This window comes from Pinus tabuliformis, chromosome 1_1 (assembly GCF_031772625.1).
Source record: "Pinus tabuliformis cultivar Carrire ecotype Pingquan chromosome 1_1, CPIR1, whole genome shotgun sequence".
In the NCBI taxonomy this organism is placed as follows: domain Eukaryota; kingdom Viridiplantae; phylum Streptophyta; class Pinopsida; order Pinales; family Pinaceae; genus Pinus; species Pinus tabuliformis.
The window spans coordinates 204,147,638-204,160,770 of record NC_142297.1 but is presented as its reverse complement, the minus strand read 5'-3'; the positions used below and the strand labels follow the sequence as shown (position 1 = coordinate 204,160,770).

The 13,133-nt window shown below is 37.0% G+C and overlaps 2 protein-coding genes across 2 annotated transcripts; both read right to left on the bottom strand.

Annotated features, from left to right (window-relative positions):
* Positions 1–512: 512 nt before the first annotated feature.
* LOC149212240 (disease resistance protein Roq1-like) lies at positions 513–7,468 on the bottom strand. The gene is given in 5 exon segments (XM_089391788.1): positions 513–4,703; positions 4,800–5,186; positions 5,285–6,015; positions 6,018–6,358; positions 6,546–7,468. Coding segments are annotated over 5 exon segments (3,000 nt in total). The 5' UTR covers positions 7,055–7,468; the 3' UTR covers positions 513–3,671.
* A 2,225-nt stretch (positions 7,469–9,693) lies between these two features.
* LOC149212239 (uncharacterized) lies at positions 9,694–12,354 on the bottom strand. Its single transcript, XM_089390583.1, has 3 exons — positions 12,096–12,354; positions 9,891–9,953; positions 9,694–9,758 (listed from the first exon to the last, which is right to left on the bottom strand). Exons 1-3 carry the CDS (start codon positions 12,352–12,354, stop codon positions 9,694–9,696), a joined length of 387 nt encoding a protein of 128 aa, XP_089246709.1.
* Positions 12,355–13,133: the final 779 nt, after the last annotated feature.

Sequence of the window (13,133 nt, the reverse complement as noted above, 5' to 3'; positions counted from 1 at the left end):
GATGTTTCCCAGTGTTTCGCTTGAAAGGGTTAAATGGCTGCACATGCTCAGATCAAGATATTTAAGTCTAATTAAATTCCCGTAGGAATTTGGAAGCCGCTCCAAATTTTCTGCTTGGGACAAATCTAGGTGTTCCAGATTTGTTAAATCCCCGAAGGAATCTGGCAGTGACTTCAGTTTTGAGCACAACCCTAACTTCAAGGCCTTCAAAGAACGCAGAAGGCAAAATTCTTCGGGGAAAATTTCCAAATTAACCTGCATTGAAAAGATAAAATTCTGTTCGAGATGCTTTAGCTGGCCTATGGACTTTGGAATATTTGAGAGGGGAGCATAAATCCGTAACTCCCCGCGCCTGCAAAATGTTCGAACGATAAAAAAAAATCAGATCCGATTCTCATCAATAAAATTTAAAATGCGAAACACACAAAATTTAACTTCAAATTCCATTTTACCTGCGATTGCGCTTTCCACAACGTTTGCAGTAAGCTGCCGCCCACCTCCAAATAGGAAGAGTAGGGACACTTGTACCAGCGAATCCATATTACATTTGGTAACTGCACTCTCGTTAAAATGCGTTCCATGTCACCGTCTTCAACGTGAGGAGGCCGACACCAAGAAAACGATGACGTGTATGAAGCTCCATCATACTGCTTTTGAACCATGACATTTTTTATACTTCTGACATTTTTGAGACAAAGCAATCCGCATCCAGAGTAAAAACATTAACACCATAAGAAGGATGATCAGGACGACGCTCTGTAGTGGGTGCCACCATAATTCCGCGCACTGCTGTTGTTACCTGTTCATTCTTCAAAAGCAAAACAATTAAAAATTTACTATACATGGATATCTCTCAATAATTTAAGATGATTTGAAGGGTTGAGGACTTACATATGATTGCTGTAACAAATCATCAATGTTCTCCGATGAACAAAAAACACGCCAAAGGCAATTTCAAATTTGGATCCTTTGCAATATCTCTTCCCATATCTCTAAGATGATTATGCATATATATATTATTTTTCCAGTCCAACTCTACAAGGCACTTATTGTGCAGATTTTGAAACCCCAGAGAACCTTTCCAATCTGATCCGTTCCATAACCTTAAAGCCATATCCCTGTTTTCTCCTACGAAGAAAAAGGCAACATCTAAGAATATCTATTTTCCCTCCTCATTCAATGTATCATAAGTGATTTTTAGTCTCCCTTGTATCTCAGAAGGAAGTATTTGCTGAATACTCTCTAGTCGGTTTTGCCACTCAGATTGATCATCTTTTCCATAAAGAAGTTCCCCGAACACCTTCAAAGATAAAGGCAAACCATCACATGCTTTTATGAACTCATCTACAATAGATTCAAATCCTGGCAACTTCTCCTAGTACAACACAGGTGAATGGAGGTGCTTCTATCATATGTGTGGGTCGCTTGATGTTGTTGGACTATTGAAGGGTATGTTGAGAAGGAGCCTCATACCCTAGAGTAAGTCTGGGCTCCAGATCTATAACTGTTACATTATCACAAACTTGACTGCTTGGTACAAATCTATTTTGGGTTCATTACAATCACTAAAGAAGGTCGCACTTATTGGACTAGGATTGGTCTCCTTTTGAAGACTTCCTTGCAGCTGCTTTGTCTACTATTAATCTCTGATTAGGGATGAATTTGACTACCAATGTTTGAAGGCAAAATGGAAGACTTGTCTGAGCTGATATATTGTCATCGATTGTATTTTCTTCTTCTGTTGAACATTTGATATTGGTAATAAGAAGATTTGATCAAGGGTTTTCCCATCTTGGGGTTTTTCCCTAGCTTGTGCCATACTATTGTGTCCTCTCGTCTTGGTTTGTCTTCATCATTTACTGCATATGTTCTTTCTTTAGTTACTTTCAATATGATGATGATTTGTGAGATTGCTAATGGATTAAACATGGGCTAATATTGAATATTGAAGTATCTACTCTAAGCAAAAATTTAAATAAGTTAATCTAAAATTAACATGGTATCAGAGCTCAGGTAAAACAAGCCCAAGGAAGAGTGAAAGAGATAGCAATCACTACAGGAAATTTGTTGACAAATCTCCATGTTCTTCTCTCTCTGCAAATTTGAAGTGTTCAGTTGTAATAATGACAAAGGAGGAGAAGCATTCTTCAAACCTGAGATCTCTACTCTTGGAGGTTCGGTTTTATTGCAGGGTGCTTGCACATCTCCTTGACTCTCATTACCTTCGGTCTTGTTGTCTTTTACCCAACTTCGGACATCCGGGAAAAGAATTCAGGACAATCATTTATATATCTCAAAATTCAGAGTTCTGGATGGTAGTATCTTATGTGGTTTAGGGTTAAAGTTCTTTAAACTTTCAGGATTAGAGATTCGCTTGAAACAACAAAAAAAACTTATATTAGAGACCTCAAACAGAGATATGCTTTAACGCATGTGTGACTTTACATTTGAATATCTCCGTCCACAAATATCATATTTCTCATTTGCAACAGAAGTAAAAACAGTGAGTATTTCTATGGTCATGTGTTGTTGAATCTTGGCATCTTACGATAGGTAGTGCATAACTCAGAATTGAGGTCACTCAGCTCAAAAAGTATGGCAAGAGATTTCCATTCTTATCACTAAAGGCCGATCACAGTTATTGGTCAGCCGATCACAGTTATTGGTCTCCATGTCTAGAAGAAAAAAAGTTTAAACGATGCACTCCCATTGTATCTATGGAAATTATTCCAAGTGAGTAACATCTTTGATAAGTCATGTCATTAGTAATTATTTGGGTCACCTATACCATATCTAACTTGAGGATGATCTATGCCTCTCCTAACCTATTCTCCAAATAAAAAAATAATAATAATAAAAATATATAAAAGTAATAATATATATATACAAAACAATTTATATAATACATGTGTATAATCATTAGTATAATATTATATCTCTTTACCATTTTTGCCATTTAATTTAACATAAAATAATCATTTTATAAAATTACCATTGTAATTTCCGTCCTATAAACAAAACATAAATAATTGAACATAATATATTGATAAGGAATATGCAATGATAATGATTTGATTGTATAGAGTGTATTATCATCAAATAAATAAATAAAAATATATTCATTGTGGTTTGTGGGGTGCAATTGTCTTTTATCTAAATGTCATTTCTCCCTAGATAATATAAATGGGAGTCGTCTATGGAGGCGGAGGAATACCCGGACAGCTAAAAGTAGTTGGAATCCTGGCAAAAAAATTTCAAAAAATCTTGTAGATGCCGTGTTTAAATTATGTTTTTGATGATGGAAATAGATTCAGCACCCTCAAAAACATGCAAAACACCTAAAATTATGAACTTTGACAGCTTTTACTTGGATTTACAAAAATCCCAACCTATTTTTTCAAAATATAACCGAAATTTTCATAGCTTTAAGGGCCCAAAAAAAACTAGGCTAATGTTATATGCGTCATGTTATTTTATATACATCAAAATAACTTTTTTAACTTACATCGTGGGTATATGCGTCATGTTATTTTATATACATCAAAATACCTTTTTTAACTTACATCGTGGGTATAGATTACTCTTAGACCAAGAAACATTAAAAATCATTCTTGAAGACATGCAAACGTGTCACCCAAGAAGCTGATCGGCGCAGAAGCTGCCTTGCCGCATCAACTGTACACTACTTCCTCTTTGAAGCTGAGTTTCGGAGATCCTTGGATCGTCTTCTGTAGCGATCTACAAAATTCAACACCTGGCAGCTCTTCTAAGTCACTGCATTCAAAAATCCATAGCCTCTTAAGTTTTGGCAGACCAGAAAGCCCTTCTATTTTCTCCAACTTTTTGCAATGGGAGACGTGAAGATGTTGAAGACTGGGGCAGACCCCTTCACCAAACGATATCTTTGATATTTCTGTTTCCAACACAAAGAAGCATTGGAGCCGAGGCATGAACTCCCTAAAGGAAGAGTCCACGGATGTTTCTCTCTGTACTTCAACCCTTTTAAATACCAGTTCGGTTAACCGACAGTGCGTTACAGAGAAATCAGTCAACTCAGTCAACAGTTCAAGGGAATCCGGCAAATATTTCAATTTCCGGCAACCACGGATGTCCAATCTCTTCAAGTTCTTTAGCTTACAGAGCGACGGCGGAAGAGAGTGCAGGTCAGGACTTCCGATTTCCAGAACTTCCAAATCGCTTAGATCTCCCAATGCAACTGGCAATTCTTTTATGTTTGTGGATATCATACGTAATACTGCCAGGGACCTTTGATGTACCACTTGCGGAGGCAATACTTCAATTTTCTCACACCAGAAAAGATTTAGATGTTGAAGCGTGCGGATGTTTCCCAGTGTTTCGCTTGAAATGGTTAAATTGTAGCACCTGCTCAGATCAAGATATTTAAGTCGAATTAATTTCCCGAAGGAATTTGGAAGCCGCTCCAAATTTTCTGCTTGGGACAAATCGAGGTGTTCCAGATTTGTTAAATCCCCGAAGGAATCTGGCAGTGACTTCAGTTTTGAGCACAACCCTAACTTCAAGATCTTTAAAGAACGCAGAAGACAAAATTCTTCCGGCAAAATTTCCAAATTAACTTGCTTTGAAAAAATAAAAATCTGTTCGAGATGCTTTAGCTGGCCTATGGACTTTGGAATGCTTGAGAGGGGAGCATAAATCCGTAACTCCCTGAGCTGCAAAGGCGCCTGCAAAATGTTCTAACGATAAGAAACAGATAAGAATCTCCATAATAAAATTTAAAATGCGAATCACACAAAATTTAACCCCAAATTCCTATTTACCTGCGATTGCCCTTGCCACAACGTTTGCAGTAACCTGCCGCCCACCTCCAAATAGGTTAAATTTTGCATTGGAATCCAGGTAGGCAGCGAAGAGTAGGGACACTTGTACCAGCGAATCCATATTACATTTGGTGACTGCACTCTCGTCAAAATGCGTTCCATGTCACCGTCTTCAACGTCAAGGAGGCCGACACCAAGAAAACGATGACGTGTATTGAGCAGTCTAGTGAGAAGCTGCGTCATACTCCTTTTGAACCATGACATTTCCGAGACAAAGCAATCCTGATGCAGAGGCCAAGCATGAAAAGGATTAACACCATAAGAATGACGATGAGGACGAAGCTCTGTAGTAGGTGCCACCATAATTCCGCGCACTGCTGTTGTTACCTGTTCATTCTTCAAAAGCAAACAATTAAAAATAAAAAAATTATTATACATGGATATCTCTCAATAATTTAAGATGATCTGCAGGGTCGAAGACTTACATGTGATTGCTGTAACAAATCTTCAATGCTCTGTGATGAACAGAAAAAACGCCGAGGCAATTTCAAATTTGGATCCTTTGCAATATCTCTTCCCATATCTCTGAGATGATCATGCATACGTATATTATTGTTCCAGTCCAACTCTACAAGGCACTTATTGTGCAGATTTTGAAACCCCAGAGAACCTTTCCAACCTGATCCGTTCCATAACCTTAAAGCCATATCCCTGTTTTCTCCTATGAAAAAACAGGCAACATCTAAGAACATCTGTTTTTCCTCTTCATTCAATGTATCATAAGTGATTTTTAGTCTCCGTTGTATCTCAGAAGGAAGTATTTGCTGAATACTGTCTAGTCGGTTTTGCCACTCAGATTGATCATCTTTTCCATACAGAAGTGCCCCGAAGACTTTCAAAGATAAAGGCAAACCATGACAGGCTTTTATGAAGTCATCTACAATAGATTCAAATCCTGGCAGTGGATACGGCTGGCTGAAGGCATGGGAACAGAAGAGCTGTCGCGAATGGTGTGCCTCAAGGCCATTCAACTTGTAAATTGATTTCTCTTCTACACCTGAACTTTTGAGAACAGCTTTATCTCGAGATGTAATTAATATGAAGCTATCAGAACTGAGAACTGTCTGAATGGGCAAAAGTGCATCCAATTGATTCACATTATCTACATCATCTAAAACCACCAAAACCTGAGAAGATGAAAGATGTTTCTTGCCTTATTTAATCCAGTCAAACTCTCGAGAAGTTTGCTCTGCAGTGAATTTAAAGAGCCTTTATTTTCCTCATTTCTCACATCAAATAAAAAACAGGAACTGCGATAAGATGAATTCTTCCTATTGAAGAGCTCTTTTGCGAGCGTTGTCTTCCCTGCGCCGCCTAACCCAACAATCCCAACTATGTGAGGTTTCCCAGTATCCTGTTGTTGCTGCAAAAGAACAGTGTTTTCAAATTCTCTCACCTTCTCATCCAGCCCTGTTGGATATTTGGCTACGTTAAGCCCTAGTCGTTTGACCCTTTTCAATACACATTCCACAACCTTCTCTAGAAGCTCCCCTTCGTCGCTGGTGATTCACAAGAAAATAAATAGACGTGGTGAGAAATAAATAAACTTCTATGCTTATCGATCCAACAAAAAGTAATACCATACAGAGAGGGATATAGAGCTGGTGAGAAATAAATAATCTTCTATGTTTATCAATCCAGCAAAAAGTATAATACCATACTGAGAGTGATGATTGGAGTTCTCACCCATTATAAGCCTCAAGTTCGAAACCGGTTATACCCGCAACACGAGAGAGGGCATTTCTCCACTGTTGAAGAGTGGCAGGGTCGTATCTCTGTTTCTGCTCATGTTTGTGCAGGGCTTGAGCATACAAGCCCTTTTGGCCCTCGGTCCACCTGAGTTCAGACGGTTTAACATTATAAAAGACTGGGATAATTGCAGCGCCCGTCTCTAACATCAGTAGGAGTTCTTCCAGACACCAATGTGACTCTGCATATCGTGGAGAAAAAAGTGCAACGTGGACTGAAGCTGATTTAATAGCAGCTTTTATTTGAGAATCAAAGTAATCACCCTCCTCCAATTCTTTCTGGTCCAAAAATACTTGGTATCCATATAAAAGAAATCGGTGGTAAAGATGGCTGGCAAAGTTTTTCTTTGTGTCAGTACCACGGTGATTTATAAATATATCATACCCGTGATTGCTATTGGGATTTACAGCATTGGAGGAGGAGGTGGAGGCAGAGGAAGTGTCCATGTTAAATTTGGGCGATGATAATCAGGAAAAGAAGGCGAACCTTTAAATTCTATTACAGTTAGTTTTAGAGTATAGAACTAGAAATGGGATCGGACAACAGGAAATGAGGGTTGTGGGTTGCAGAGGCACGGAAGGATAGAAATAGATATTACCATTAAACCTTTCGCTCCCTGGTTTATGCGCCCTTTATAAACCCAGCGGCCAATAAAATCCAACGCCCTCCTCGGCCCTCCTTCTTCAAACGCGTTTTCACTGTAAACGATATGCAGCTGGAAACTCAATCGAAATGAACGAGAAGATGAACACCGCCGAAGGGATGGACTACAGCTTGATAGACACGAATGCAAGCAAAGCACAAGATGCTTTGGGCCCTGCGTAAATAGTGAACCTCACCCATTTTCAAACTTGCTTCACTTTCCAACTGTAAAGAAAAGCTGGAATTTTAATTTTAGTGTAAAGAGTACAGTTGCCGGTCCACTTCAATTGTTATTGAGTTTGTTTTTCACTTTGGGATGACCCTTACTAAGATCTTCAAAATTAATTTTGTGTTTATGACTGTCTCCTTAATCAAATTAAGTTGAAAATGCTTCGGATATTGTCTCTTTAATTTAGCTAATGCACTTAATATTGCTTCATTAATTTTACCGCTTAAGCTGATGTCGACAAAAATGGTGTAATGGTGTATTAAAATAGAATGGTCATTTTTTTTTAATTGATGTCTTGTTTTATTTATATAAATTTTAATTACTAGCAATGGTACCAAAGGTTGCAATTATAAAGAATTATGGAAGATAAAATATTCTATGGAGTTTAAATATTTATTATTCTTTTAATAATTATTAATAATTAAAATAAAATTGTAAAATTTTGTTAAAAAAATGTGTCTATCTAAATAGTTTGTTGTCAATGTTAACATGACCAACATGACCATGAGGGTAGATCATACCACAGGTTACCCTCGCGGGACTTACATATTCTATATGGGACAAATTGTCTTTGCCTTCGGAGATGGAATGAGCTACACAAGCTTCAACATCACTGTAATCCGTGCACCCAAACTCATCTCTGTTCCTCTAGATGGAAAATACAAAATGTTCTCCCACATAACCAAAATCTTCCGAGACTATCAGTATGACCAACACTAAATGCGAGAACATGTCCCTGCAAGTTGATGTTGATGTAATAACGTTGGTAACAAAGATAGCAAGCATGTATTGTTTCTCTTCTCTATAGCCCATGCCCTAAAGAAGCATCTGATTGATTTCAAAAAAGTCTATGTCCAAGAAGGTGCCAAGAGAAGCCAAACTCATTGAAACCAAGAACATCCATCAAATGATCCAATGCCATGAAAAGAAAGGGCTCTATGAAGATGTATTCCCTCAAGTTGTTCCAATGCTCCAAGAAACCAACTAAAAATCTACATCAATGCGATAAAAATAAGTGTGAAAATCCATACAATATGAGGTGTAACACACATAATCTCCGGCCTATATCCTTGTCCTTGAGAAACAAGCTACTCAAGATAACAACGTTCAACAAAGTTGTAGAACACCTCCATTGGCTCAACTTAACAATGATTTCCACCCAAATTCAAGCTACAACATGACAAGAAGAAACAAGAACATGGTGATTTAGAAATGAGGGCATGTCCATTAAATAAGAACATGGGTAATCACCATCTACAATTATCTTTCTTCATGTCCCTGCAAGTTGATGTTGTTGTAATAACTTTGGTAACAGAGATGACAACCATGTATTTTTTCTCTTCTATACAGCCCATGACCCCAAAGAAGCAACAGATTGATTTCAAAAAGATCTGTGTCCAAGCAGGTGCCAGGAGAAGCCAGACTTGTCGAAACCAAGAACATCCATCAAATGATCAAATTCCATGAAGAGAAAGGGCTCTATGAATATGTATCCCCTCAATTTGTTCCAATGCTCCAAGAAACCAGCTAAAAATCTCCATCAGTGTGATAAAAATCAGTGTGAAAATCCATACAATATGAGGTGTAACACACATAATCTCCAGTCTATAGCCTTGTCCTTGATAAACAAGCTACTCAAGATAACAACCTTCAACAATGTTTTAGAACACCTCCATTGGTTGAACTTAACAATGACTTCCACCCAACTTTAAGCTACAAGACGACAAGAAGAAATATGGACACGATGATTCTGAAATGAGGGCATGCCCATTAAATAAGAACATGGGCAATCACCATCTGCAGTAAGGTTTCTTCACGTTTAATATTGTATAATACCTCTTCCATAACTTTTCTAAGGAAATGCTAGCCAACCAGATTGACCAAAAATAAGCGTCCTTTATGAATTTACTCAAAAAATGAATATGCGATTATTCTAGCTCCTATGGTTATAGTAACAACACAAATTGATGTATACAATAGACGTTGATGTATTTTATTGTCATGTAATTAAATGACTTTATGGGAATTATAATACTGATTAGATACACATGTTTAATTTATGCTTCAAGACAATTGGATTCTATCTACAGTGGAACAAGTAACTCACAACAATCACAAATTAACCTTCCGAAGAAGATTATGCTTGTGCAGATATAATATATCCAGTTGAGTCCACTATCATCAATATTTGACTTTAAAATGCATACATAAAGCTCATTTTGACTTTGTTTCAGTGCCCTTGCTTTGGAATGTAGAAAGTGAAAAGAAAGAGTGTGATGTTGTGAGGTTAACACAAAACTGACAAATTACTAAATTTTCTAAGACATATCAAATATGTGTTGAAAGAAACTATAGTTGTGATACATTCAAATTTAGGCAATTATTTTAACATGATTGAGGGTCAGTTTTATCTTTATGGGTGTTTATCACAGAATTGTCATCATTATGAGAAATAAGGCTTCCAAGAGAATTTGCTGCAACATTTAAGTGTCAGAAATTCACCAAGTTTCTTAACATGTTATTCGCACAATAAATCTGGAGAAATCATGAAGCATATGAGTGATGAGCCTCAGTATTGCAACAAGAATGCTGCAACTCCCAAGGCTACCGACTTTAATTATCAAACCAGGGTTCGTACAAATATAAGAGACATCGACACTATATGTGCAACATACAATGTGTCCTTCCTTCGCTGTCATGATATAATGGAGTGCATGTACTGAAGTCAAATCCTAAACTAATTGCAGAAAATGAAATGTTCGAGATGGAACCTTAACCTATTGCAGGAAAGAAAGTACAAGGAAAGAAACCTATTCTAATTGCATAAATATCATGAACTAAATGTAAAAGAAACCTAGCTTAACCCTATTTATCACATGTGATGATTTAAACTAACTAAGCATGAAATCTTATCTAGAGAGTACTAACTGTTGTGTGCATGTATAAAAGAACTTATTTTTTAAATATTTTTGCTTTATAAATGCAAATGCTAATCTTTCTTTGATCTTTGGCAGGGGAGATAGGTGTGGATCAAGAGGGGTGCAATGATTTTGATGGCTTGGAGGTCAAGTAGGGGCCTAATCCCATCTTCAATGATGATTTTTCTCAATTCGGGCTCAAAACAAGTCGCTACAGGATTTCCTACAGGATGTACTAGTTCTCCTACAGGATCTCCTAGTTCTTCTACAGGATCCCCTGATTTACTACAGGATGTTACAAATTTACTATACAAAATTATAATTCATCGAATGACCAAGAAAATCAAATCCAAATTAGATGGGACAGATTTTTTTATTGACTAGGATATCTTAGGTCCCCATTCCAAGTGCAATCACTCAAAAAGACCTCTGTTAACCCATGCTAAAAAATAGCAGAAAATTACTAGTCTAAAAAGCAAAAATTTGAGAACTAGTGAGCTAGTAAATCCATCAAATGCCTAAACTAATCAAGTGCAAATGAAGTGGGGTAATTTTTTTATGAAATAGAATGTTTTTGTGATCTAATACAAGTGGAATCAACTTTATTGAAGCTTGTTAGCATGCTCTAAAAAATAGAAGAAATTTACCGCTAGTTGCCACAAAGGAGTTCCAGAAATCTAGATTTGGGAATAAGAAGACTAGTCCAAGTAGCTCAATGATTAGTATGATCTTCCAAATATTTTCCAAGGATGAAATGATGCTTTTGATCCTACAAAATAACTTACGTAAACCATTTAACCCAATCCTACAACAAGAACTCATTTATACTAAATACGGAAATAGAAAGAAATAAAACGAGAGATGCATGTGAATAAGAAGTGAAAAGAAGGAAAGAAAATGATACAAAAGGGCTTTGAGGCTTCGAGGATGGCCAAACCCAAGGAAACTCAGAGATCTATGGAGGAGAACAAGATTTAGAAGCTGAACATGACACCAATATTCATTATTTTCATCAATACAATTACATCCATGTAAGAAAATATAATGGAGCTGCAGAAATACGTGTTCTCTCCACAAGAACCTAATGAAAATCTATCCCTAGAGGAAAATTCGACTTGGTACTTATACAAAATGATTAGGAATCATTCCCCATGAAAGGAGGAAGTTTTCCCCACCAAAATCCCTTGATTAGTAGATCTCGTTCCCAATACTAGAAATCTGCATTAAATGGCAGGGAACACATTCCTAGATTTTCTCAATCATTGGAGTTCCACAATCTGTGCCATAATTCGATAATATCTTGTTGATTTATTATTTTTTATTGATCCTCCTGTAGTAGGGAGAAAGTCCCTAAATTATCTCCTCCTCCAAATCTTCATAATCTGCCCAATATTCTCATAATATTCTACAAAAATAAATAATATTAACCAAAAATATGCAATTATTCATAAATCTTCCTAATGAATATATTAAAGTTAAAAATACATTATTTAATGCAAGAAGAGAGGTTTAATGTGCTAAAGGATGGTCATAGGCCTTAATTTGTGTTTAATTTAGAGGCATGGGCCTTAATTTATGTCTAATTTAGAGGCCCATCAAAGAGCTTAAAAGAACTCTAAGCAAAAAATCTACCTTGATTGGTTCCACTATAAAGTGTTGCACCACTTGTTATCCTTGATAGATGAGTATTTGCAACACCAACATCTCTAGTTACTTCAATATTTCCACCTTGATCTTTAGGAATCATGCCCTCTTCTTCTCTTAAATGATCCGCGTCTTCATAATTATCAGTTGTTTCCGAACTATTATGAATTTTCCTAGCAAATTTCAGAAGTCTTTTAAATCCTTTAGCACTCTCCTTAGGCTTTTCTACACTACTCCCCTTTTTACGAGATTGAAAGGTATCTAACTTTCCACTTTCAGCTATTGGTGAGATTGACTCTGGAAGCTTGGGCATATTCTGTAATAGTGGACTTGAGTTTGGAAAAATTTGAAGTGCTTGCATTTAGACTATCATTCTCATAAATCGATAACCTTGGGATGAAGACACGTTGAAGTCTAGAACTTACATCAAGGGCTAAAGGAGTATCGTATGTAATAAAATTATTGTAATATCACTCATCATATGAAGTTAAGCGGGCTGTTGGGCATGGAATCCCCCCAAGGCATGTTTTGGGGCTTAAAGCCCAAGTTTTGACCAAGTCTTTTGTAAAAACTCCACGAATTATGGGCGCGGAGCACAAAGTTATAATATAGTCACAGGGTTGTCTGCCCTCGGTTTTGTATTGTAATGTTGACTTGATAGACCTACCCATGGTCCGCGGACCATGGGATTGTATAAATAGAGTGAGGCTCTAAGTGTAGAGATAGCTAATGGAGAATAGCATAAAAGCATGATGAGTCTAAGAGACTGAGTCGAAGTGTAAAGTGTCCTTGGGTCATAGAGTAGGAGAAGGCTCTGCAGCTGAGTGCACAGAGGCCTAGTAGTCCACAACTGAGTGCGCGGACCCCTGCAACTGAGTGCACAGGACAGGTCGAGTCTGTAATCATTGGAAGAATTAATAAAGAGAAGTTTACCATATTACTGTGTATCTTTCCCTATTTTAATGTATGATTGGGTTTAGAATTGCATGTGTACTGTTTATTTGCTGCACGAACCCTTATGAATGTGTTGTAATAAATATAACATAAGACATTCGTTTACGTGAAGATAATTGACTAAGCATAGGAAGATAA